Source organism: Notamacropus eugenii, chromosome 6 (genome assembly GCF_028372415.1).
Source record: "Notamacropus eugenii isolate mMacEug1 chromosome 6, mMacEug1.pri_v2, whole genome shotgun sequence".
Taxonomy (NCBI): Eukaryota; Metazoa; Chordata; class Mammalia; order Diprotodontia; family Macropodidae; genus Notamacropus; species Notamacropus eugenii.
Genome location: NC_092877.1, coordinates 321,473,578 through 321,501,002, shown reverse-complemented (window position 1 = coordinate 321,501,002; position 27,425 = coordinate 321,473,578). Strand labels below are relative to the sequence as shown.

The 27,425-nt window shown below is 38.8% G+C and overlaps 1 protein-coding gene and 1 pseudogene across 2 annotated transcripts in view; one reads left to right on the top strand and one right to left on the bottom strand.

Annotated features, from left to right (window-relative positions):
• FARSB (phenylalanyl-tRNA synthetase subunit beta) overlaps positions 1-23,875 on the top strand; it is a 74,920-nt gene extending 51,045 nt beyond the window's left edge. For both annotated transcript variants that reach the window (XM_072617940.1, XM_072617939.1), the window contains one exon: positions 23,595-23,875. In XM_072617940.1, coding sequence (XP_072474041.1) covers positions 23,595-23,746 — 152 coding nt within the window. In that variant the 3' untranslated portion in view covers positions 23,747-23,875. The remainder of the gene's footprint in view (positions 1-23,594) is intronic.
• LOC140509893 (adenosylhomocysteinase pseudogene) lies at positions 4,262-5,704 on the bottom strand (annotated as a pseudogene).
• Positions 23,876-27,425: the final 3,550 nt, after the last annotated feature.

Here is a 27,425-nt window from a genome sequence, read left to right as displayed (position 1 = left end):
AGTCTGTTGCTGCTCTAACATTCTCTGTGCTATTTCTCATTTTATGAATCGCTTCAATAATCTGGTAGCATTTGGCATGTCCATAGTCTCAGGACTGGTAAATGGACACAAACGCAAGTCTTCTAAATCCATTGTCCTTTCCCCTCACTGACTACAAGCTGGGGAACACACAGACAATCAAGTTGCTTGTGCAGTTGTTGAATGACTTGTTAGCTAAAGTTTTAGTAATAACAGTCACTGTATACATACATACATGTATAGATATATATACACACACACATACATACATATATATTATTTAACATGAATGTTGCTACACTCATTCTTTAGTTTCCTTTGAAACATACTTTGGATCTCATTTGAAGAATAGTTTTATAATTCACATATTATGTTGGCCTTGTACCTTACTTGCCAGATATTTTAATTGAGATCAATCTAAGTAGAAACTCTTGATATTATTACTTGGTCTGAGTCACCTGCTGTTACAGTTTACACAAAGTAGGGGTAGCTAGGTGGCTTGGTGGATAGAGCACCAGCCCTGGAGTCAGGAGGATTTGAGTTCCAATGTGGCCTCAGACACTGGACATTACTAGCTGTGTGACCCTGGTCAAGTCACCCATTGCTTGCAAAAATAAGTAAATAAATAAAAAGGACAGGGTATTTTTTCCATCAGCGTGATTAGCATATTTAGCTGTATCCTTTTCCCTGAAAAACCAGGCTTGTGTCTTATCCCTAAGTGCTTTTTGTTAGAATGCTTTTGGTAAGAGGCCTCAAACCAGACAATTAACATCATTGAGTGTAACAACTCATTTCTCATCTGCTAGTGGGGAAGGGTGCAAGGGACTGGGGATTCTAATTGCATTTTGATTATCTTCATCACAAGTATTATTATTTCTGCTTTATATAATTCAAGAAGCCAAAGCCTTGGAGAGGTGATGTGACTGTCAGAAAGCCAATATTAGAGCTCTGCCTTCAGTCTGGATCTTTATTGTCTTAAAATCAGGAAGAAACCTGGTCCCCTAGCACCCTGAGTCAGCGTGGAATTTAGCAGTGGGGGAGTATGTTTTGTTGCATCTTGTGTTTGAGGGATTCTTCTGGATGCCTGTCGGCTGCTGTTATCATTTGTTTGGCTGTGTGCAGATATCCTGTTCCTCTAAGGAGAGGTCTGCACTGTATCAAAAAATAGATTAGGAACAGATGAAGAACTCCAGTTTCCTGACATCCTTGATTATTAAGTTGTCTTATATTGCCCTGGCACATGGCATGCTTCTTAATAATTAAAGATCTCTGGTGGTTTTGCTGATTAGAGTAGAGTCAGAGCTGTTCACCAATGTGAATCTCTGCTAAAGGCAACTGTCGGGGCTGCCTCATGGCGGGTATTTTCATTTCCCACCGTCTGTCTCCTGAGCATTGCCAGGTTGTTTGTGTGGGGCTCTGTTTGGGTTCCTCTTATGTTCGATAGGATTTGGGGAGTGGGGACAGAAAGGTACTTCTCTGCTTTGAGAAAATTGTCCCTTGCCCAGAGAAGAGAAATTCAGAAATTCATTTTATTGATCACTTCTTTGCTTCCAAACAGTTTCATTGACCTTGGAGTTGAACCTTGCTTATGCCTCAGCCGGCAGCACTCCCTCTCAGGCAGTCACTGCAGAAAGCTTCTCGCAAAGCCCTTGGCTACAGCAGAACTTGGAAACCATTGTAGTTTATGCTTATTTTTTTATCTGCTGAGTACTCTTACAATGAAGAACATAAGTGAGATAGAATGTCAAGCAGATGATAGACTAAGGTCAATTGATGGGGAAGGAAATAGATCCTCTGATATTCTTAACAGACTGCAGAACATTTAAGGATTTGAAAAGAGGCTCAGTTCTCTCAGCACTGTAGTTGGTTTGGATCAGATTATTATAGCTCATGTATTTGCTCTTTCCCCTTCATTTTTGTGGGTTTTTGAAAGCTAAATTATGTATGTTAAAATGCACTTATCCTTTTCAAAAACCATTTCTGGGTAGGGAAAATTCTTAACATTTTTGTGTTTAAAAGTTAGGTGGTGGTTGGATGTATCAGTGGAAAGAAGTCAATTCTAGTATAATGGAATGGGTTTTGTGTGTGATCCCTTACACTGAGTTGGATATATCTTTTCTTTACAAAAATTCTTATATAGTTCAGTTTTGAGCATAACATGTGTCTTCTAAAAGTGCCAAAGTTAACTTGAGATGATTTAAAAGAAGAAGTCCAAATTCAGGGTGTCTTTGGGTTTGACTCCATCCCTTTCTATGCTGCTTTGACTCAGAATTTCATCCTATGAAACAGAAGATATGCTTATATATTTTCTGTTCACACATTGAACCCTTGCCATATGTACAAACCATGCTATTTAAGCACCTTCTGTTACACTAACACCTAAATGGCCATTGACCTGACCTCCAGGTCATGGCCTTTTCCCCCTCTAAGGACACCTGTGAAAGATTTCAAGATGCTAGAAAATATGGGTGAAATTGTGATGTTCCCCTGGCCTTCACACTAGTTTTTAGTGTAATCTGAGCTTACTAGTGTGTGGGAAAACATGCTTTGAGTTGCTTACAGCAGTGAAGGTGATGAGCTGGTCAGCAGCCTTGAGGATTTCTTCTAAAGAGAGGATGAAATGGGGCTGGCTGTTCCATGTTTTCTGTAATGAGGGCTGTTGTTCCCACGTGCATGTGTGTATAGAGATGGGATACGTGTAAGCGATAGCCATGTTGATGTATAAGCACAGAAAGATGAGAAAATTAGAGAGTAAGTGAACATTTGGCCTGACAAACATACTTCACTCGTCACTGAGTAGAGTTGTTGAAATAATGAACGGGAGGCCATTTTGCTTTTTCTTAAACAAATCTGTTGTGAAATCAAATGAAATGATATATGTAAAGCACTTTGTAAGCCTTAAGGAGATGTGTAAATATTAGTTATTATTATTATTGCGTATATTAATGAAAATCTATCTAATTGTGTTTGGATTATAATTTCTTGATTTTTTTCCTCTTCTTATGCTATTGAAATTTTATTTAGCAGATAACCTTCATTATTAGGTATTAGTTTCATGTACAGTGAGCCATCCTAATGTTTTCTAGGGGATTTATATGCATCTTTTATTTTTTCATGGACACCTTCCTCCCTCTTGCTCATCTAACATGTCCAGTTCTTTGCTAAGTCTTGTCATTTCTCTCCATAATAGCCCCTTCTCTTTCCTCACACAGTGATTACCGTAGCTCAAGGACTCATCACTTTTGCCTAGACTGTTACAGTAGATTTCTGATTGGTTCCCCTGCTCTAGTCCATCCTCCACACAGTTACAGAAGTGTTCTTTCTTAAGCACAGGTCAGACCAAGTAATTCCCCTCCTCAGTGAACTCCAGTGGCTTCTTGTTACCATCAGGATTAAATATAAAGTCTTTGTTTGGCATTTGAAGCACTTCACAAACTGGACCTTAGCATGCTCAGCCCCCTCACCTCAGCCTCTTAAAATCTCTGGCTTACTGCAGTAAGGAATCCTTTCCTGGTCTCCCCACGTGCCGGTGCCTTCCTCTCTAAGGTCACTTTCCTTCTGCTCTGTTATTTGTCTCTTATGTACCGCATTATTTACATGTTGACTCTCTCATTACAATGTTTAACCCTTGAAGGCAGAGACTGGTTTTGAGTTTTCTTCGCATCCAAAGTACTTGGTACCATGCCTCACACGCAGCAGGCGCTTCATAATTGCTTATTGATTGATATTTTTTCTTTTTTTAAAAGAATTTATTAAAAAAATTTTTTTATTCTGAACTTAAATGCCAAAAAAAAGGTAGTTCCATTTACGCAGCAGTGTGGCTGTGTGAACAAAAGAAAATTCTTTATGAAACTGCTACTCTCCCATTTCACACTGCTTGCTTTTTTAAGAGTATATAATACATTTTACATGCCTTCAAAACTACCTTGCTCTTCTCTGTGCTTTCTTCCGGATTTTTGTGAATTTTTAAAAGTGTTAAATAATCTTTTTTAATGTCACTGTTGTAAACCCCCTCCCCTAAAGAAAGGGGAAAAAAAACGTAACAAATTCAGTCAGACACAGCATGTTCTTACATTGGGTAAGTCCAAAAATATCTGTCTTCTGCACCTTATGTCCGTCACTTCTCATTGGCAAGAGGTCCTCTGGAGAAAAGCTTGGTCATTGCCTTGATCAGAATTCTCAAGTCTTTCAAAGCTGTTTTTCTTCTCCCCCCCTCCCCCCCCCCCCAACCGAACCTAGATACTATTTATTACTCTGTGCAGGAAGGGTTGGAAAGGCAAGAAAATGTGGTTGGTCATTTGGAGTCTTTGAGCTGGGCAGAACTCAGTACCGGTAGTGGTCAGGTTTGAAGGGGCCCTCTCTGGGGAGGCCCAGGTGCTGGGACTGTTTTTCTGTCAGTTTGGTCAGCTTCACATTCAGTTTGCCAAGGTGGGCCTCAGCCACAGCTTCATCCAGCTCCTTGGGAAGGAAGTGCACTCCCCCTGGGTACTTTTCTGGGTGGGTCCGCAGTTCAATCTGGGCCAGTGCCTGGTTGCTGAAGGAATTGCTCATCACAATGGTGGGATAGCACAGCCCAGGTTGACTAGGCGGCCTTCTGCTAGCAGGATGATCTGCTGCCCGTTCTTCAGTTTGTAATGGTCCACCTGAGGCTTCACGTTCACCTTCTCCACAGAATTTTGATTCAGCCACTTTACATCTATTTCCACGTCAAAGTGGCCATTGTTACATACTATGGCATCATCCTTCATCTGCTCAAAGTGCCTGCCCAAGATGATGTCCACACATCCTGTGGTGGTGACAAAGATGTTTCCCTCTTTGCAGGCCTCATCCATGATAGCCACCTCATAGCCCTCCATAGAGGCCTGCAGTGCATTGATGGGGCCTGTCTCTGTGATGATGACTCGGGCACCAAAGCCCCGAAGGGCCTGAGCGCAGCCCTTGCCCACATCACCATAGACTGCCACCACAAGTCACCTTGCCTGTAATCATCACATCTGTGGCTCATTTGATGCCATCAATGAGGGACTCACGCCAGCCATACAGATTGTCAAACTTGCTCTTAATAACAGAATTGTTCACATTGATAGCTGACACCTTCAGAGGTCAATTGAGTTTCATCTTGTATAGATTATGGACACCTGTGGTGGTTTCCTCTGAGATGCCACTGATACCCTCCAGGAGCTCAGGGTATTTGGTGTCAGCGAGGTTGGTGAGGTCCCCACCATCATCATGTTGAGGGGCTGCCCATCCTTGAAATAGAGGGTCTGCTCGATGCACCAGAGGTATTCCTCATCAGTCTCCCCCTTCCAAGCATACACAGGAATGCCAGTTTTGGCAGTGGCAGCTGCTGCATGGTCCTGGGTGGAGAAAATATCGCAACTGGAACACTGTACCTCAGCTCCCAGGGCCACCAGTGTCTCAATAAGAACAGCTGTTTCCACAGTCATGTGAAGGCAGCCAGCAATCTGGGCACCCTTCAGTGGCTTGGAGGCTGAGTACATCTCTCGAAGTTTCGTCAGGCCAGGCATCTCATTCTCTGCTATGTCCAGGGCCTTGCGTCCCCAGGCAGCCAGGCTGATGTCAGCGCCTTCGTAGGGCGATTTGTCAGACATGTTGTGGCCTCCTCCGCAGTTACTTAATGACTTAGCAGAGACCACCACGCAGAGACTTCAGGGATGGGGGTGACGGGGCCTCAGAAAGGATGAGGCGGGCGGCAGGCAGCACCAGGAGGGGCAAAACTGTTTTTCTTGATAGTGTGATTGTCCTGGTATCAATTGTTCTTCTGGTTCTTTTTACATTATCCTACATTAGTTCATACCACCTAAGATTTGCTGAAATTATCTCTTTCATCATTTTTTATAGTATAGTAAAATTCAATCACATTCACATGCTACAATTTATTCAGCCATTCTGAAGGTGTCTGAGAAGCTAAGATACCCCCTTAGATTTTAGGGGCCACAAGGTAGTTCAGTGGATAGAGTGCCAGCCCTGGAATCAGGAAAACTAATCTTCCTGAGTTCAAATCTGGCCTCAGACACTTACTAGCTTTGTGACCCTGGGCAAATCACTTCACCCTGTTTGCCTTACTTTCCTCATCTGTAAAATGAGCTGGAAAAGGAAATGGCAAATTACTCTAGTATCATTGCCAAGAAAACGCCAGATAGGGTCATGAAGAGTTGGACATGAATGAAAATCGACCCAATATGTCTAAAACTAAACTGGTTATATTTCTTCCCAAACTCTCCCCACTTTCTAAATTCCCTATTATTGTTGAAGGTGCACTGGCCTCCCAGAAGCCTAGGTGTCATCCTTAATTCCTTACTTTCTCTTATTCTTCCTGCCCCTAATTCTCAGTTTTTAAGTCCTGTTTTTTCTGCCTTCATAACGTCTCTCATGTACTCCCTCTTCCCTCTTCTGACACTGAGACCAGCCTGGTGAAGCCTTCATCACCTCACACCTGGGCTTCCTGCCCCAAGTCTCTCCCCATTCTAATACATTTCTCATTGAGCTGTCAAATTGGTCTTAAAGGATAGTTCTGACTTGTTAACCCCTTTTCAGTAAACTCCAGTGGCTCCCTGTTACCTCCTGGATTAAGTGCAAAATCTCATTTGTTTCTTAAAGCTCTGTATAACCTGGCCCCTTCCTACCTTTCTAGCCTTACACCTTAGTCTCCTTTTTGATCAGTAACACTGTTCTCCGTCTCCAGACTGAGCATATTTTCACTGACTATCCCTTACACCTGCCATGCTGTCTTTCCTTGTGCCCACCTGGCTTCCCTCAAGTTTCAGCTAAAGTCTCACTTCTGCAAGAAGCCTTTCCCAGGCCTCTTTAATCTTACTGCCATAGTGTCTCTGAGACCAGCCCCAATTTTTCCTTTCTATATCTTGATAGTGTATAGTTTTTTACATGTTGTCTCTCCCATTTGACTTCTTGACAATAGACTGTTCTGCCTTCCTTTGTATGACTAACACTTAGCACAATTTATGACACATAGTAGGTGCTTAATAAATATTGACTTGTTCTGAGGGCTCAGGCACCATGTTGTTCTGTTCAGCACCATGCTGGTACTTGCATGCCGCCACTTCCTAGGGCTTTCATGGTCCCCAGCCTGGGCCAGCTTTTGCTGCCCTAGAACACAAATTCTTGCATGTGTCCTATTTCAGATTGTGCTGCTACCTGCTTTGTTGGAGAGGGCCTCCTTCCCAATTACCATTGGGTTTCTAGCTTTTTGCCCAGTTTGGGGTTGGAAGAAGTCATTTAATGGATTGGATTTCCTAATCATTTATTTGGTCTGATGGGAACTTAAGGGTTTTGCTGTGAAAATATCAAAATGTTACTTCTGGTAATGTTACTTCTAGTTTCCACTGTTTGGATTTGTACTGTATTGATCAATGTATATCCTTGAATTTAGCTTTCCCTCTGAAGTAATTTAAAGGTATAACTAAAAGAAGAATTATTATCTGCCATACCTTATCTTTAAAGACCTACAGCTGATCTGGTATATTTCTACCAGGTATATTGTCTGACTTTCCCTGTCCTTGTACAATTATCTCCCTAACAAGCCCTCCTAGGAACCAAAAAGTCTGCTGTCACTGGCCCACTGACAATGTCCTCAGGATGCTGATGGGTCTCATAATTCAACCAGTCATTCCTTGATGACATAGGAGGTAGTTACTAGCCCCAAGTGTGTGCTAGTGCACTTTCTTTGATATCACCAGTTATGTTGTCCCCATCCGATGATGCTTTACACCCTGTACCCAGTCACCTTGTCTTTCCCATCTACCCAACTCTGTACTGCCCAAAACGATTAAAGCTGATGAGCCCGACCTTGGGATCTTCTTCATTGAGAGAGACTATTGACCCACTTTATTGATTACTGCTAGTCTAACTAATATAAATTGATTGTGCTCAGACCATTGTCTCTCAGTTTACTTTAATTTTCAAATATAACAGCTGGAATAGATGTGAGGGAGCTAGGTGGTCTGCCTCCTATTCAGGCAGCTATCTTGTTGCAAGTTGATTTTTTTCAATACATTATATTTAGGAAAATGTGTAATAGAATATCAAGATTACTTATACCCTACAAATAGATCCCGTAAACATGGGCAACAAAGAAAAGAATGTGTCAAGTAAGATGTGTCACTATTGGGTTTTAAACACTTAGGACTCTCAACAAATGCCATTTTAGCTGATGGACTTAATCAAGCGTAGTCATGAGTCTTTACAGGTGTGCCTCATTAAAAAAAGGCTCCACCATACCAATCAGTGCTATATGGGATGTTGGGTAAAGAGAATTTTCCTTTGATTTCTGTTAAAGAAGTATATTTTCATACAGTCTTTTAGGAATGCATTTATTGCTATGTCAAGGAATCAAGTTCTGAAAAGAATTTTGAAGTTTGTACAACCTCTTTTCCTTGCTTCTTTATATAGTAACATGTCTCTAACATTTTGGGGCAATCAGAGTATTCTAGATCAGTGGTAACAAACTCAAGTAGAAACAGGCTATTAATCCATATGTAAGGATCCCTGTGGGTCACATATTGACTTAGTTTTAAAAGTAATATATCTATGTTTTATTGTATTTTTATTTTGTTAAATATTTCCCAGTTACATCTTAATTTGATTTGGACTGCACTCAGGAGTATTGCGAATGACATATTGACCCACAGATCCCGTGTTTGACTCCTTTGTTTTAGATTCTCAAAAGTCATCCCTTAAATACCCCAATTTTATTTTTTCAGTTTTTTTATATAGAATTCTTTTCTATAGAACTCCACTGTTTGTATGTGCTGTGGTTTACTTCCTTACCTTCGTTAACTAAATAAATTATATTGAACATAATTTGGGATGCATCAAGGTCATTATCATGATTACTTTTTGTACTGTACTATCTAGATAATTCGTGGCCTTGAGCCAAGCAAGTGGTAACCCTGGGAAGTACTCTGGTACTTTCATTTTTAAATTAATTGTTTATCTGAGCTTGGTAGCTTGTCCTGGAGTTTTTCTCATAAAAGTGGAACAGAGAAGCTGCATCCTTTGCCATCCTTAGCCTCTTGTGCAGTGTAATGTAGTTCTTTTCCGAGATTAATTATCGTATCTGAGGCTGGAGCAGCCTCAGTTCTCTATATTCCTCTCCCACCCTCCGTATCCAGCCAGTTATCAGACCTTGTGCTTTCTCCCTCCACATCCTCTTTGGAAGCCATCTTTTTTCTCTACCCAAATAGCTCCTATCCTCTTTCAGGCCCTTATCACATTTTACCAAAGTGAGATTCTTAAAGCACATGTCTGACAGTGTTCTTGTACTGCTCAAAAATCATCGAGGGCTCCTCATTGCCTCAAGGATAAAATACTCCTCTTTTTGATATTTAGATTCTTTGGCTCTAGTTGACCTTTCCCAGTTCATTTTACATTACTCTACTTCCTTTACTAGTTGTACCATTGAAACTAGACTACTTATCATCTTTTCATCTCCTGGTCCACTGCCTCTGTGCAGGTAGTCCCCCATGTGTGGAATATATTCCTGCTTCATCTATGGCTTTTAGAATCCCTAGGTTCTTTCAAAGTTTCAAGTATGACTTGTTCAAAACCTTGCCTGATCTCCTGACTGCATAGTTGTGAACACTTCAAGTTATGAACACTCTGTCCCTCCTAAAATTATCTTGTATTTAGTTTTTTTTGGTTAGATGTAGCTTTATACAGGAAAAACTTCCTTATAATTGGAAGAATACAAAAGTGGAATGGTGTCGTCAGGACATAGTGGTTTTTCCTTTAGGTGAAGGTTCCCCTCACTTAAGGTTTTCAAGGCAAGACTGGTTGAGCACATGTGGTTGGATATTGGACAGGGATTTTTGGTCAGTTCTAGGTTTACGGCTCTGAGGCCTCGTGCAGTTCTGTGATTCTGGGTTGTATCCTTCAGCAGAATATAGTTTCATGCAGTCTTAAACTGTTTATGTTTTTGACTTTGTGTGCGCAGTGTCTTGTGCCTAATCAGGTGATGAATGTTCATTTTATTGAATTGGATTTCCATCAGAAGAACAATGTAGTTAAGTTTGGAGAGGCTCATGGTGAGAAGATTGGCCACCAGAAGATGAAACCTTTCAGTCATCCTGGGTGTGGAAGGGTTGCTCTTTATTATTTTTGGATAGTTCTAGTGCTGAATCAAAGAACTGGAATACTTTTGTCATTTCTTGCATAATTCCAAAGTACTTTTATTGACAAGGATCTCTTCAGTATGTTTGCATGTTATTTCTTTAATGAATTGTTTTTGGACTAGATCTGTGATTTTAATACAGGTCTACACCTGCTTTGTAACTTAGAGTCTTAGGGAATTTCTTAGGACACTGATAGTGTGAGTGACTTGCTCACAGTCACACAGCCAGTATGGGTCAGAAGCAGGAATTGAACCCAGCTCTCATTTTGAGACTGGCTCAGGAATAATTGGTATTCTCTCTGTTGTCTTTTTTAAAATAATGTCTGTAATTTTTTTCCTTAGCATTTGGTAATATATGTAGCAGGTATATATGTATATGTGTGTATATAAACACACACATACAAAATGATCACGACCACATTGGATTTATATCAAGAATTCATGTGTTGATCAATACTAGAAAATAGCACAATAAATTATACTTAGAAGAGAAACAGTGCTGGAAAGCAAGGATTCTCAGTCTTGAAGGAGGACATCTCACCTTTCTTCAGAGCCAGACTTTTGAAGGCCGTGAAGCAGTTTTTGTGCAAGGCAGAGCACTATGGGTAGGGTAGCTAAGGTCTGAGTATCCTGGGTTCTTAGGTGAAACGTTTTAAAAGGATAATTATGCTAACCCAGAAAAAAAAATCTGTAACTCCTCCTTTGAACAAAAGACATATTTATAGGCAATTTAGTTGAATAACTTCTATAAGTAAGAGCAGATTGTCAGAATTTTGGGTCCATTTTAGAGGCTCTGAAGAGTTTGTGATTTTGTTTTCACATGAACTGACACAAATCTGCCTTTCTTTCTTTCAAAGTGTGTAGTAATTTAATTGTAACTTAATTGACTTGGTTTCCTGGCTCAGTAACTAGAGTTTTATAGAAAAAAGAAATCGCAGCTTATAAAAAATTGCTTCTTTCATTATTCAGTTTGGCATGGTTGTGTAATTCCATTGCCTTCTAAAAACTTCAGTGCCTTCTTCCTTCTCTTCTATTCCACTCCCTACTTAATTAAAAAGGTGTGGCTTATGAATTAAAGGTGTAGCAAATCTTAATGCTGTACCATTTCTCAGCTAATAGCTTGTCGTCTATTAAGGTTTGTCTGTCAAATTATAGTTATTTTCTTATCACTTTCTGTCAGTTAATATTTCAGAAGCTAGAGCTTGGGAAATTTTAATATCAAAATATTAAGGAAATTATTTTTTTCCATAAAAGAATATTACTAGTTTTAAATCACAGTTTGCCTAATACAGATAATTTTTTTTCTGCTCTGAGTAGTTGTTATACTTTGAACCTATTAAATATATAGCATTAGAGTTGGACTTAACCCTGACTTTTGATACTCAGTGGTTTTGACCATGGACAGGTCACTTAGCTTCTTTGAGAATCAGTTTCTTCATCTGTAAAATGGGCGTAATAACACTTGTGCTGCCTCCATCGCAGAATTGTGAGGAAACTCTCAAGAAATTTGGAAAGTTAGGAGCTTTTTCTCTTATGTAGACCACTTTATAGGAAAGCAGAGGTTCTTAACCGGGGATCTGTGGATGTGGAAGATTTCAGGGGGTCCACGAACTTGAATGAGGAGAAAATTAGATGTTTATTTTAACATAATTTGTTTCCATTGTAATACTTTTTATTTTATTTTATTCATTTTAAAACATTGTTATGAGAAATCTATAGGCTTCACCTGATTGCCAAAAAAATATGTGACATAAAAACAATTAAGAGCCCCTATGGCTGAGGATAGTCCAGGATGGTTCGCGTGATTGAGGTCACATGATGGTTTTGATTCTTTTTTGCATGCTGGAGATCCAGCATCCTCCTTGATGCTCCATTATCCCATGGCTTCTATAACATTCCACTCCTCATTTTCTTCAGAATTCTTCTTACCCCCCTAATTTGGGTGATCGCCAAAGTTTTTTCCCCTCATACTTTTTTAAATTTCTCTTCATTCGTTTCTTGGGGAAATGCATCCATTTCCACAAGCTCCAATCTCATTTCTGTAGAGTTGACCCTTTAATCTCTATCTTCAGACCAGAATTCACCTTTGTCACCTCAGGCCCTCACATCCAGCTGCTGTTCTACTCCTTATCTCCCTTGCATGAAGCAGTAGCTCCTTCAAATTCAACATATCAGAAACGTAATTTTATTATCTTTTCTCTCAAATTAACTTGTTGATTTTCCTACATAAACTTCTCGAATGAGATTATATACATAAGAAAGGCTTTGCAAACCTTAAAGCACTGAGATGTCAGTCCTTAATATTCCTGTCAAGAATTTACTCACTATTTTTGATTCTTCTAACTCCCTCATGTCATGCATCCAGTCAGTCACAAAAGTATTGTTTCTTCTGCTGTAAGTTCCTCCCAAATGTGTCCTCTTTTTCCTGTTCCCTTTACCATGACTCTAGTACAAGCCTTTATTACTATCCTTTTAGACCATTGCAACAATCTCCTTATAGACTCTCTGGTCTTTAATATCTCTGCTTCCTTCACAATGCCACAAACTATCACTGTGCATAGATCTCCATTTTTACAAATGAGTTGTTATCATGCATCCCAAGGCAACAAGAAACATCATTTAATGAGACACTTAGCCGTCACACATCACACTGCTCACAATGAACATATGCAAAAAGAATGAGGCGATAGAGAAAATCTGTGAAGGATTTGGTAAAGCCCCTCCACATTAAGTTAACTTAATAGTAGTTGGCAGTGTTAATTGAATATTGGGCATGGGGGAAGGGCATGTGTTGGAAGATGTGACTCAAATTCAGGAAATAGAAGAAGCCAAAGGCTTCTGTAGATGACTCTAGAATCCTTGAGTCTATTTATCATGAATACCTTCTTCAAGGAGAGTAAGGATGTAATCAGTGAGTAGTAGGCACTGAATAATATCACCCACACATGAAATCAGTATGACTTTTTCTTAATAGACAGTAACCAACTCCTTAGCTTTGTTGGAGTCATTTTTAAACCATCAGTTTCTTAGTTCAAAAATCAAAATCAATACTAAGTTAGAAGAAAGAATTTTAAAATGAGAATATACACCAAGCGTTTAAAATAGTTTAAACTTATTTAAATAAGTTACTGATACTGAAAATTGGAAATGGATAAAAATAAATGTCCACCTGGACTGTTACTATTTACTATGAAAATTTAACTAACATAGCAAGAAAATGGAAACAAGTTGGGTCTCTTATTGTTCGGAGAATGGCTGATCAAATTTGGATAGCAACTAAATGGAATGTATTCTTTAAAGAATGATAACTATGAAGTATTCAGAGAAATTCGGGAATACTTGTGTGAACTGATACAGAGCAAAGTGAGCAGAGCCAAAAGAATGATACACATAAGGGCCACAGTCATTTAAAGGAAAACGATTAAAGGGCAACAGAATTCAGCTCATTCCAGTGACCATTGTTGACTCCAGAAGGCTGATGAGGAGCCATACATTCACAATCAGTACAATGTGAGGCATATGCTGGCAGACATGATCAGTGTGTTGGTACTAATTTTTTTTTTTTTACAAGAGAGGGTTCTTTTGGGGTTGGTATGAGGAAGTAACAGCAATATAAAAAATAGCATGAATAAAACTTTTTTTTAAAAAAGTAATCCTTGTAAAGCAGTTGCCATTCAGAGATCAAAAGAGCCTAAAAGCTTTCTCAACCAGAAAATAATGTCCTTGGACTAAGTGGGAAGATGTGGCAAACAGAAGCGACATTGCTTTAGAATATGAACTTATTTGTTAATTCTTACTGAATAGGATGGGGAAAGATTATGAACAGTAGAAGGAAAAATGGGCTTATATAAAGCTTAGTGAGAGAACTAATTAAACTTGATCATCTGAGAGCATTTAAAGTTGAAATTGGAAGGATGATAACAAACCACATTAAACTGTTTTCTCCAGTGGCACATCACACTTGACCTGTATCATCCCATTCCCCAGAGTGCTGTATGAAACCATAGATACGATGCAAAAGAAAGTAAAAGTCAGGAGATCACCTGGAGGGTTTTGAGGCTCAGTAATCAAGAAAAGGGAAGAAATACTGAAAGATTTGGGTGGGTGTGGGGAGAATCACGTTTATTGTTGATGTTCAGTTGTTTCTGACTCTGTGGCTCCATGGTAACACAGAATTTGAGAGAGTTATCCTCAGTGACCATCCTGTCTAACTCATACACCAAAGGAGACCCCTCTATGACACAACCCAACAAGGCTTATTCAGCCTGTGCTTGAAGATCTCCAAATAGGGAAATCTGTCCGTTCTTGGAGCCACCAGTACTACTTTGGGGTAATTCTGATTATTAGGGAGTCTTTCCTCGTATCTGGCCTCAATTGCTGCTTTACAGTTTCCATGCTTTGCTCTTAGCTCCTTGCAGACAAACAGAACAAATCTTATCCATTCTGTATGAACAGCTTTTAAAATACTTGAAGACAGCTGTCATGGCCTTATTGAGTTTTTTTTTCTTTCCAGGATTTATACATACCCAGTTCCTTCAAATAGTTTTCATCTGTCATTGTTCACAATCTTACTTGCCCTCCTGTGGTTGCTTTCCAGATTTTCAATATGCTTCTTAGACCAGAGTGCCCAGAACTGAGTATAATACTCCAGATGACATCTGACATGGGCAGAGTACCCTGATATTATCACCTCCTTATCTCTGGAAGCCATCACTCTCTTAGTGTAGCCCAGGCTTACATTACCATTTTTGGTTACTGAATTTTAGTATTGACTCATTGAGTTTGCAGAACACTAAAACTCCCAGATGCTTTGACTAATTGCCATCTCTCTGTTCCTCCCCCTTCTCATATTTGTGGAGTTGATTTTTTTTGTTCCCAAATACATGACTTTACTTTTTGAGTTTCATCTTACTAGATACAGCTCAGTGCTCTAGATCCTTTCGGATTCTGACTCTGTTATCTACTGTGTTAGGAATTCCTCCCATCTTTGTGTCAACTGCAATTTTGATGAGTATTCCATCTATGTCTTTATCCAAGTAATTGATAAAAATATTAAAACAGTACAGGACCAAGTGAAAATTCCTGTGATATTTCACTGGAGACCTATCATAGCTATCACAGATTGACTCTGAACCATCAGACTCTTTGCCTCTGACCATCCAACCAATTTGAAAGTCTTCTGATCTTCTAATCTGTGTTTCTCCATTTTCTCTTTAAGAATACTTGGTCAGAAGCTTTGCTGGAATCCATTTAAGCTCTATCCACAGAATTCCTTTCATCTACTATTGGTTCTATCAAGAAAGGAAATCAGGGTAGTCTGCCATGATCTGTCTTGATGAAGCTTTCTTGACTCTTGGTAATCACCACTTCCTCTTCTTGATGTTCACCAACTGTCTCTTTAATGATTAGTTTTAGCATTTCTCCAGGAATCAAAGTCAGGCTGACCTATAGTTGTCAGATTCTGTTTTATTCCCCTATTCTCATTTGCAGCCCCTTTATTATTTTTCATGAATTCTTAAATATCACTATGAGTGGCTTAGCATGGGGTTTCTTTTAGGACAGAAGAATTGACTGCATCTGGGCCGGGTGGCGACTTCATGTGCTCTCATCTTATCTCCTTTTTCCTGAGAATTGACTCCCTGCTAATCATTTTTGTTTTTTCAATTCCAGTAGACATCAGAATGAAACTGAGGCTCTTTCTGAGACAGGGCCAGCATTCCCCACTGTCTGATTGTGCATCTTCAGGTTGTGCCGTATTTTCTTCATGTGTTTTGGTTATCTTTGTGCTCCCAGTCACCAAAGCTCATCTCTAGGAAAGAGTTCCTTTTGTAGCCCCTAAGAACTTGGGATAGTTTGGGGGTTTTTTCTATGAGCAAAGGGCTTCTTTCCAGATTTTGCTAAAGGTAAGTCTAATGCATATTTCTCCATGAACTAAGATTTTTTTAAAATGCATTTGCCATTGAGTGTGATTGAATTTCTGTCCTTGTCTTGGAAGATGTGATCAGCAAAATTTTTGGTGTGTTTGCCACTAAAATTATTGCTAATAAAAAACTGTTACTTATTAACATTTTAAAATTTCATGTTCAGGATGAATAGGAATTGGGTGCCATATCCAGCCATTAAAGAAATGTGATGGAAATCACAATAATAATAGCTAACACTTAGGCTATGAACAGAATTCTCAAAAGGCTCTCAAACCATTAACAACCATGTGAAAAAGAATGTTTCCTATTACTAATATTAAGAGAAACACAAATCAAAATACCTCTGAGGCCAAGGATATCAATGACAAAAGTAAAGGCCCCATATAAACCAAAATATTAGTAGCATCACGTTTTGTTGTAGCAGAGAACTAGGCCCATCAATTGGGCAACAGCTGAACCAGTTGTAGCTCATGACTAGGTATGTTACTGTGCTATTTAAAAAAACACAAAAAATACATATGAGCTGATGAAGAGAGAAGTAGGCAGAATCAAGAAACCAGTTTACACAGTGATACACAACGTAAAGGGGAAGAACAACAACAAAATCATTTGGACATTTTATTCCTATTTTTGAGAGTCTGGAAGTTGTTCTTGAGAAGGGTCTGTGTTGTATGAAAACACATTAGAATGCCTCCCCCCCCCCCCCAAGCCTGCCTTGACCCCAAGCGGTCTCATCAATCAATCAATTAATTAATTAATTAATTGGTGTTGCGTTGTTGGGTCAACGTTCTAAGCATTACTTGAGGTTTTTTATATGTGTTGATTTCTAATTAATTATTTTTCACTTCAGAAATGGTCCTACAGACATTAGTGACACCTGAGAGCCTTATTCAACATTTTGCATACCTCAAGTTGGCTCTGCCTGTTTATAGGCTGGCTCTGTGGGTTGTGTCTGTCATCACCACTAGTTTCATCAGTACCCTTCGGCAAGAAGTCACATAGGATATCTCTTTATGCATTGTTTTTTTTCCATTTCTGACATATCTGCTTCACAATGGTCTGGTGAGGCTTACTGCATACCAGTCCTATATTTTTATAATGATACCCTTTTTTCTCTTTATACACTAATTTTCATAGGGATTTTGTTCTCAAACTAAAAACATTTTTATAATAAGCTACTTGTGTGTAAAACTAAAATTCTGATTTAATAATAAAAACCCAACCTGTTATAGTGCTGTTTCTCAGACTCTGAGTTTCCATCCTTGAACCATTGTGTTGAATTATTTTGTTTAGTGTAGGGATAGAAATAATAAATTGCTTTTGTTAATATAATTCCCAAAGGCTTAAATCTGGTGAAACTAGGAAATATCTACTGGCCTAGAAAGGAGGATAGTCCTGTAACTTTTATTTTGAAAATTTTCAAAATTTGTCCTAGGAAAGGAAGTGTAATAGAGTAGGAAGAGTCCTGGGCTGAGATGCTGGGGACTGCCGTGTCATCATCCTCTTTTCTGTGGAGTCAGGGGTTAGATTGGTCACCTTTCCAGCCCTTACATTCTTTGGTTCCATGATTCTTTGAGTACTGGAGAGATGGGAAGTGGCATTGAAAAGTTTATAGAAGGATGTAAAAAGGTGGTTTGATTAGTGGAAGTGTTTAGGACGGATTTGTACTTGTTACGAGAGAGGGCCAGTGGAAGTGCCCAGAAGCTCGGTGTGCTGGGTTAGGGTAGGAAGCAAAGGCTGACTTGAGTTAAAAGAAAGCAAATTTACAGTGGCACATTCATGAATAATGTTTAAGTCGTTCTAGGATACTTTGTTTTCCTTTTGAAGTTTGGAATATTGGAGGTAGAATGGAGGCAGTGGGGTGTTGCCCTTTATAAGCTACTGGCTCACTTAAATCCGATTTTATACTGAATAATCTTGACAGTGACAGCTTGGGATGTCAGACTCTAGTATTTTTGTTTAATTGTTTAGTATTTGCACTGTTAATTAACTAATTTTCTCTTTTAAGTAATGTGAAAAGTGACAGCCATGAAAGTCAATTACGAATTTCTTCACACGTTTCAAGATGAAGAAATGCTGGTTATTTTCCCTTGGTTGCAAGTCAGTGATTTGTTTCACAGCATGGAGCTTATATAAAGGTGGAAGTGTACTGAGTCAGAGCCAGTGTGCTCTCTTTATTTTGAGAGGAAGCTTTGCCAGGTTACTGTATTTAATGGAAATTTTACTGCATACTGTCACATTATTTAACTGTGGACACTAGCACAGCACTCCTATCCTAATTCAATGCCATGGGGTTAAGGAGGTACTCCTTCTTTTCTCTGTTCCATTTGCCTTCGCTTTAAGAGTTAATGACATCTGCAGGTGTGTTCGGATTAGCACTGTAAAGTTTTGTAAAGGCTTTTTCTTCTTTTGATGTTCAGAAAAGGATGAAAGATAGCCATTGAGCTCAAGGGATTAGGTCTACTACACTTTAAAGACTTGAGGGACCATAAATATTTCACTTCAGATGTAAGTCTGGAAAAAAAAATAGTGCTTTATATTGTTGGAATTCAGTCTCCACTTACAAATTTAAATAATCTGTACAGAAGCACTTTTCTTCCAAACAAAGTCGTTCTGTAATCTGAGCAAATTTAATACACCCTATTTTGGGGATATATCTTAATAGCCAATTCTGCTTTTCCCATACCATATTCCCAGGATTTTACTCCTCCATAAACAACTGCTTTTCACCTACTTCTGTTTCTCTCGTTTTTTTCCTTCTTTCCCTTTTTTGCAACTTCACTCATTCTCATCTGAGTCCATAAAACTCCCGCTCTGTGAAAAGTCTATCAGGCCCACACTTAGGTTGGAATGGGTGGTGGTCTGTTTGGTTTAGTGAATTTGACTTTATCTGTTTTGTTCCTTAGAGACGTTATGGAAAAAGAAAAAGGATGTTCATTTTGGTATGGATACGGATGCAGAATTAGATAACTAGTTGTTTGTTTGGGGTTTTTTGGCAAACATTAATCGCCTAGAAAAAAATGAGGGAAAACAATAGAGAAGACCTCTATATCTTGATGTAGACATGGAAGAATTCAGCTCCTTCTTTGGGGTTGAACAGTAAGGATGTTTTCCTGTGAAGATGAGTTATTAGCTCCTGTAGAACTGGAATGGGGTAATTTGTATTTTCCTTTTGATAGGTCTAACCCCATTTGTAGGAAATTAAGCAGTTACTGTCTTTCTCTTATACCGTGACAAGTTGAAAGGATAATTTAAAGCAAAGATTTGAAATAGTCAGTTCCCAAGACTTTCCCCTGAGATGTGTATGTGGTAGGGCGGTAGGTTAGAGAGGGAGAGGAGCACACTTACATATCAGTGAGTATTTCTGTTAATCTCCCTAATGGTGGATCCTCTTGATTGGGCAAATTTCTCATGAACCATTATGATCTTTGTGCTACCATAAGACCCTGCTTATAGATGTAGCATAGATTTTATCTTTTCAAATACTGGTTTAGTTCATTGTTTTCTAAGGTACTGACATGTTAGTGATAAAGTTTTTTTATATTATACCTGATTGAATGCAAGAACAACTTGGTACTGGTGTTAATGTGAAGAAGTGACTAAGCAAATTATTTGCTAAGATGAGCCAAAAATTGTCAAGGCAATTAATTTAATAGCCAGTGGCAAGGGGTTTAAGATTAAGGAATCCATAACCTCATGCTTGATAACACTGCTCGGATGCTTTGAGACTGAGGGGCCTACTCAGTTACTTCCTTAAGCCTCAACTTCCGATGCTTCAAGGAATTATAGGAATGAGCATGTGTAAAGCTTTATCCTAACTCTGGGCCTATAATATAACTTTAAAAGAAAGAAGGGAGCAAAAAGAAACTGTGAAAGGTGTTTGGCAACCAGCAGGATAGGGAGCTCACCAAGCTCTTTGAAGGTCAATTAGCCAGAAAATGTGCTAAAGACTAGGTACTGTGTTGGATTACTGGCCAAAGAATTACCCCCAAGGTCATCAAAGTGGTCCTACTGTCTGAGCAAAGAAAGACAATTATAGATCTTGAGGAGATGCTACAAAAGCTTTAATTAAGGGACTTATTTACACCCCACTAAGTCTTAGAAATTAAATTCTTATTTGTGCTAAGCTACATGGCTTTGGTCTGGGATCCCATGTAGTATTTCAACACAGAATACAGTCCTTCTGAAATCTGTTTTATGTTGTAAGCCATTTTACTGTAATGGATACCAGGAAAGCTGACGATTAAATATAGCACTGAAAATTGGAAGGAAAGAAGACTGTGAGCTAGCTGTCTCTTTTGTAGAGAGAGGAATTTGAGGGGAAGATCGTAGGGAAGATGATAAATTCCTTTATATCTTCATTCCCCAGAAATTCTCAGGCTCCCATCTGATGGGTAACTACCAACGTCGGAACACAAAGAAAACCAAACTTATCTTTATTCTGGTATTTGAAATTTTGAAGTCTTCTCCACAAGATAATATTAACTTCTCTTAGATCATTAATTGGTGATTTTATTGTACCAATATGCCTTTGTTCTCCCTTCATTTTTACTGGGCATGTTTCTTTTATCATGGTAGGAAAGCTTCCCCTAACTCTTCTGCTACCTCCCCTATACATTTCAAAAGCCTAATCCTAAGTCATAGCATTCTCTCCCCGCCACACCCCTTTTTGTGTAAAGTCTTCAGTTTATGTGTCTCGATCTAATTATACCTTTATTACAATATTAATCGGGCTTTGAAGTGACTTATGCCACCATGCTACCTGGCATTCTTCCTGTTGACCTTAATGAGTCGTGATTTTCACATCCTGAATGGTTCTTCTGCTGGAAATAATTGCTACATATGCTCTCTTTGTGCTGATAAAGCCAGTCTCTTGCCTCTCTTTCTGTGAAATGGTAAATTCCCAGAAAGCTAAGCTTATATTTTATTTGGACTATTATAGTTGTTTTTTTTTAACCGATAACATGACTGTGTAGGTTGTTTTGACTTTGCTTCAGTGTCTAGCCTTGCATTTGTAGTTTGAACGCTCTAGCCAAAAGCCTCCTTTTCTATTTGTCTTGAGGCTTTTTCTCCTTTCTGAGAATGGAGTCAGAATGTTCTAAAGTAACGCTGTGTGTGCCTCTCAATCTGCATGTGTGGTGTGTGTGTGTGTGTGTGTGTGTGTGTGTGTGTGTGTGTGTGTGTGTGTGTGTGTGTGTGTGTGTGTGTGTGTGCGCACGCGCGCGCGTGTGTGTGACAGCAGAGCACCAGCTCTGTTATTTAATTACATGCTAAAGTCAATAAGAAACCTGTGAGAAGTGCTCGATTCTTGGGCCTGTCTAAAGGAGCCAGGGAGATAGAAACTTGCAAGAGCCCTCCCAGCTCTAAATTCTACGATTTCACTGCCTAATGTGACTGTGTACAGACTTCATTTCCCAATTTAGTATGGACATTTTTTGCTTTGTTGGAAGTTGTCTGCTTTTTAATTTGGCCTTTCATCGAAAGAAGTAACACGCCATAATGCTTCATTCATTCATTTAACCAATTAAGTAACATTTGCGTTTTACAACAACCAGCAAGTCTCCCCATAATGAATTCCATGTTCCTAGTTATTTATTTTCTAGTAGAATAGCGTTTGTTTTTTATTTTATTTTTCAGTGTGGATTAGCCTACGTATATAAATAGGACCCTCTAAAGTGTAGGTTTTTTAACAAATTTAATCAATTTAAGATGAAGTTCATTGAAAGTACAAAAAAATTCCTGTTTAATAAACAGCAAAATTGTCTTATTTGGTTTTACGAAGTGAAAAAAAATCTTAACTGCATTTCGGATTGCATTAGGAGCATTTCCTCCCTTGATTACCTTAGAAATATTAACCTTCTACTGCTAAATTGGAAATATCATCTTCTTCTTGGTGCAGTTTGTATACTAAAGTTGGTTATACTTGGTTAGGGTTTTCCTACTGGATTGTTTTAGCGAGATAAAAGGACCCAAGGTCTTGTCTTTGTTTTGCCCTTGACTGTGTTGGTGACTCTGATCATATCTCTCCTAAGGTTCCGTTTACTCTGTTGTAACTGTGTGAGTTTGACTAGACCTTCTCAGATGTCCCTTCTGATTCTGAATCCTGGTAGCAATTTTTTCTTGTAAATCTGATTTCCCAAATAACACTGATCTTAGAATTATTATTTGAAAACTTCTATTTTTATTATTTCATAAGTGAAGGGAGCAAATATTTTTTAAGTGCCCACCTTGTGCTAGGAAGTGGCACATTTCATTGGATCATATTGTCTCATTTGTATTTCATAAACCACTCATTGACCAGAAAAGCAGCTACATGTAGATTGATGTCACAAGGCCTGCTGAGTTTTAAAATGTCATGCCAATAAAGGTTTCTGGTTAGTCATCAACTATTGGCCTGACCCCTTTTTTCTAAGATGGTGGTTGGATATGAAACAACATGAGGAAAATTTCTCTATCTTAGTGGTAGCTAAAGAAAGGAATCAATGATAACAAATTTCCCAAATGTGATTAATTATCTAGTGATTATATTGTAGAATGTTCTGGTAAGTTTTAAAAAAGAAAAAAGAAACTACCGTTAAAATTCCCGAGAACTATTAGTTTGGTTTACTACTGTCAATAAACTGGTTTATTTTCATAAACCCATAGGAAGGGACAGCTTTCTTCTTCTTTTTGAGGCAAATGAAAGAGGGAATCCAGACTACTTTGGGGCTGTTTTTTTGCAGTAGTCTCATAGTAGATGTTCCCTTTTCACCCCCCACTTCACACCCCCCCACCCCAACTGCTCTGAAAGCTCTTTTCCAGACAAGGAATGTTGGTCACGTTCCTAGTAACATGGCATGTAATCAGACATGACAGTTCCCTTCAGTCCCGATGACAGTATGATTTATTTTTGTATTTGTCTTAAGGTAGAAAACAGTTAAGTTTTAGACAGTAAAGACAGTATAGAAAAGCCTATTTCAAAATCTCTAATGTTTTTAGGATAGGGATTCTTCACTCTCCTTTCCTTTTTTTTTTCTGATACAGCTTTGACTAACCAAGAGAGAAAGCAGCATGTTTATATAATTTTTTGTATATGACTACACAACTGATTTCTTCCCTTTTTGAGTAAGAAGTAGCCACTGTCCTTCTGTCCCACCCCTTTTAGATAAATCTGGGCATCGGTGAAATATATTTTGACTATAGTCTTCCATATGTCCCCACACGTCAGTCTTTGCAGGGTCCCATTAAACTGAAACATGGATCTCTGGTTTTCTTATCCCATTTTCTTTCTCCGTATTTTTTATAGGCTGCTGGGTGAAATCAAAACCACTGCTTCTTTTTTTTTTTAATTCTAGAAAATGTCAGAGAAACACCATCTTCTCAGGGTCAGTAGCTTGAAGAAAAATAGCTTTTTGAAAAAGCAAACTCATATTCTCAGTGTTAAATAAGTTCCCAGTGTTAGATGTCTAATGACATTGTTGCCTGGAGAAACACTGATTTTTCTCTCACTCTTTGTTTTTCAGGCTCTGCTTTCTTCCCTGGACGATGTGCCGAGGTCTTTGCAAAGGGTCAAAGTGTCGGGAAGCTGGGAGTCCTTCATCCTGACGTTATTACCAAGTTTGAGCTGACCATGCCGTGCTCTGCTCTAGAAATCAATGTTGAGCCCTTTTTGTGAAAATAGGGCCGTGTGGTGTGAGCCTCCCCGAAAGGCTCCCCTTCCTCTTCCCCCGGTGTCCTTTAGTCCTCCATAGGGAGCATCCATTTGTGCTTTAATGTTTAATAAAGTAGAACAATACTGTCTGGCTCCATGAGTAAATATCTTCCCTCTACTGTAATTAGGGCAGTTTGTGCAGTATAAGAATGTAGTATCGGGGGACAGCTCGGCCGTCAATGTGTAAAGTTTCATTGTTGGGTGAAAGCCCAGCATGTTACCAGAGAAATGTCATAGTGGAGCGCCTGATCAGCTCTGAAAATCAGAAATGTTCCGCAGCCATCAGAGCCTCCCACTGTAACCGATTACTTCTGCCTAACAGGAATCTCGTTCTTTTCTTATTGCATGAAACAAGATAATTGATTAGAGCAAATGTTGAACGAATGTGAGCATAACTAAGGGGCTTAGCTTGCATTGTCCATTTGTCATGTGCTCATCATGGGGAAAAATAAAGTACCCTTATTTCTTGAAGACCTTGAGTGTTAGATAATCGAGATTTGTATCTAGATTTTCTACTCATTTGCTGTCTGGTAATTACTACCTTTGAAGTAATTTTGAAGTGAGAAAATTTGAGAAATATCTGTTTTTGCATACAGTATGTTTTATTGGACTGAAGGTTTCCTGAAACCTTCAGGTTGGGCACATATACCCTGCAACACCAAACACTGGCTTTGCTAGAAGGGTTCAACATGGAGAAGTTTTAAATGAGTGGTCTTAACGCACTTAAACATTACAAGACATTTGAAAATTGTCCTCTTGCCTTTCTAGGTAGACTTAGGATTATAAATGGTCGAGATAAGAAGAAATGATTTACCTAAAGTCAGGTATATAATTAAATAATTGAATTTTTCCTTCTTTCTAGGGCAGGAATTAACCCTTTGGGCCTCTAACTGGGAAGTAGTGTACATGTTTTCCTCCATCCCTCTCTCCTCTCCTTCCCTTGTTCTTGAATGTGCTTTACTCTAGGATTCAAATTCATAATGTGAACTCTGCCTCTCCTGAATGAAGGGGGTGAGTGACCCTGTTAAGAGAGCCACGCCTCACCTAATTGATGTGAAACTCACATAGAAAAAAGCAGAAGTAATAATAGACACCTGGAAAAGGAGTATCCGGAAAGGGTAAAATACGTGTTGTGTTTCTGAAGATTCCACTGAACCTCGAACTCAGAATAGGACCAGCCTGCCCAGGCCAAGAGTAACGGTGGCAAACTTAGCAAGACGCATGAATAGATAAGAGCACAGACTCCTAACTACTCGTGACAAGAACACAATTCTGAAGCTGATCTCCTGGATGGCACCTAGCATAGTACCTGGCACATAGAAAGTACAGAAAGTACCTTTTAAATGTTTGTGGATTAACCTGTCTCACCTTGCAGAGAAAGTAACTAAGCTTTTATAACATAAAGTTGAAGTGATTGAGCCCTGTCTCCCCACCCCAGTTCAATAATCATTTATTTTAATTTAGTTCTGCAGTTTACAGCATTAGTTAGGATAGGCTAACCAAAAGATGGGACAGTTAGGTGGTTCAGTGGATAGAGCACCAGGCCTGGAATGTCAGACATGAGTTCAGATCTAGCCTCAGACACTTAATTCTGTTTGCCTCAGTTTCCTCTTCTGTAAAGTGAGCTGGAGAAGGAAATGGCAAAGCACTCCAGTATCTTTGCCAAGAAAACCCCAGGTAGGGTCATGAAGACTCAGACACAATAGAAACAAAGGAACAACAACAAAAAAAGATTCTGGTTGTCAAATAATGTTACAAAAGTAGTGTGGTATGGAAAAAAAAGTCAGAAATCTGGAGGCTTTGTAACCTTCAACTTAGTCTTACATCCAAGCCTGTCTCTCTAGGCTTCAGCCAACTCATTTATAAAATAAGCGAGAGGATTCCTTCTAATTCTAAATCTCATAATCTGTAAATATGAACATGAAAGTGTCTGTGTGCTATTGAAGTGGCTTACATACTACCTACAGTAAGATACTGGGAGGTTCTCTGGGATTAAAATTATATTAGTTGCTGATCATCTGGCTTTATTCATGTTTAGAAATCAGTATCTAATGAAGATAATCTTGCTATCTGAGTGGCTATCCTAGCATGAAAGAGGGAAGACCGCAGTATTCATTACAGACATCTTTTTAGTCCTTCACGAAGGAGGAGGTAGGAGGAAAGACAGCATCGATACATCTGAACAAGAAATGAAGGGTTCTTGAGTTCTCGGATCTCCATAGGATGGTCATCTTACCCCTATAGTCTTAATGTGAAATTTTGGAATGGGAGGCAAGGCACCACATCATCATTATCGAAAACCACTTTTTATAGAGTAGGTACGTGAAAAAATAAAATCGCATGCCCTTTGAGTGAATGGAAGTGCCCTCGAAGGGAATTAGAACTCAAATTTGAATCCACCTGGTACATAGGAAAGAGCACCTGGTTTTAGATCCTAAACCTTTCAGTTACTGTGTCACTTTGCAAAAGTCACTTCCCTTTGGGCACTTCCTTTTCCTCGTCCATAGTGGGAGACTAGTCAAGATAGCTTTTGTGGTCACTTTCAGCTCTGAGATACTATGAACAACATAAAAACGATGACTAAGAGTGTATTTTTGTTCAAACTCTCAAAATATCTCAAATGACTAGTTGTTTAGCTCTTTAATGAGAGTTGGAGAATAAGATAATTAGGAATTTTCTAACAATTGGTGGGGGAGAGAGAAGAAACATTTATTAAGCACTTACTAAGTGTGCCAGACACTAGGCTAAGCATTTTACAAATACAGTAGAACCTCAGTTACGAATTTAATTTATTCCAAGATTCTGTTTGTCATGCTATTTGTTTGTACTGCAGAGAGAATTTTCCCATAGGAAATAATGTAAAGTTGGATGATGGGTACCACATCCCCAAGAATATTCATATAAAAATAATTATTTATTATTTTAAGTAAGTTTTTTGTCCCTAATGTGGCTGAAATACAATAGCAGTGATTATTACACAATATAAACTGAAAATAAATTAACCTGCATATTACCTTTGAGAAGAGACATGGCTGGCATGAGGGAGACGAGAGGGAGGAGGAGGAGGAAGGGTTATTGCTTGGAAGGAGACTCTCTTGTGAGAACATCAGGGATTTCAGTATCGGGAGTGTTCTCTCTTATGTTGCTTTCACTAAAAGTAAGACTGACACTACTGCCTTCACTTACTTTTCGTTTTTTAGAATCACTTTCATGTTTTGACTCACTCATTTTTGTTTTCTTTATGTTTTCTTCTGACTAATCTATCTGACAACATTTGTTTTGACTTTTTTTAAAAAATTAATTTATTTGTTTTCAGTTTTCAACAATCACTAACATAAGTTTTAGATTTTCTCCCCTTCCCTCCTCCCTCCCTCCCTGAGACAGCATGCAATCTTATATGGGTTAAAAAAAAAAAAAACCAAACCATTGCCCTAGTTGAGTGTCATTCTTCATGAGCCATTCAAGTTCAAACATGATGTTCATGCTGCAAATTTTTGTTCGTCCTGCAAGACAAATTTTGCAAAAAAATTTTTCCTCATCCAGTGAAGCATATGTAAGCCAGGTTATTCGTAAATCGTGCTTCTACTGTATCTCATTTGATCCTCATAACAACCTTGGGAAGTAGGTGCTGTTATGATCCCCA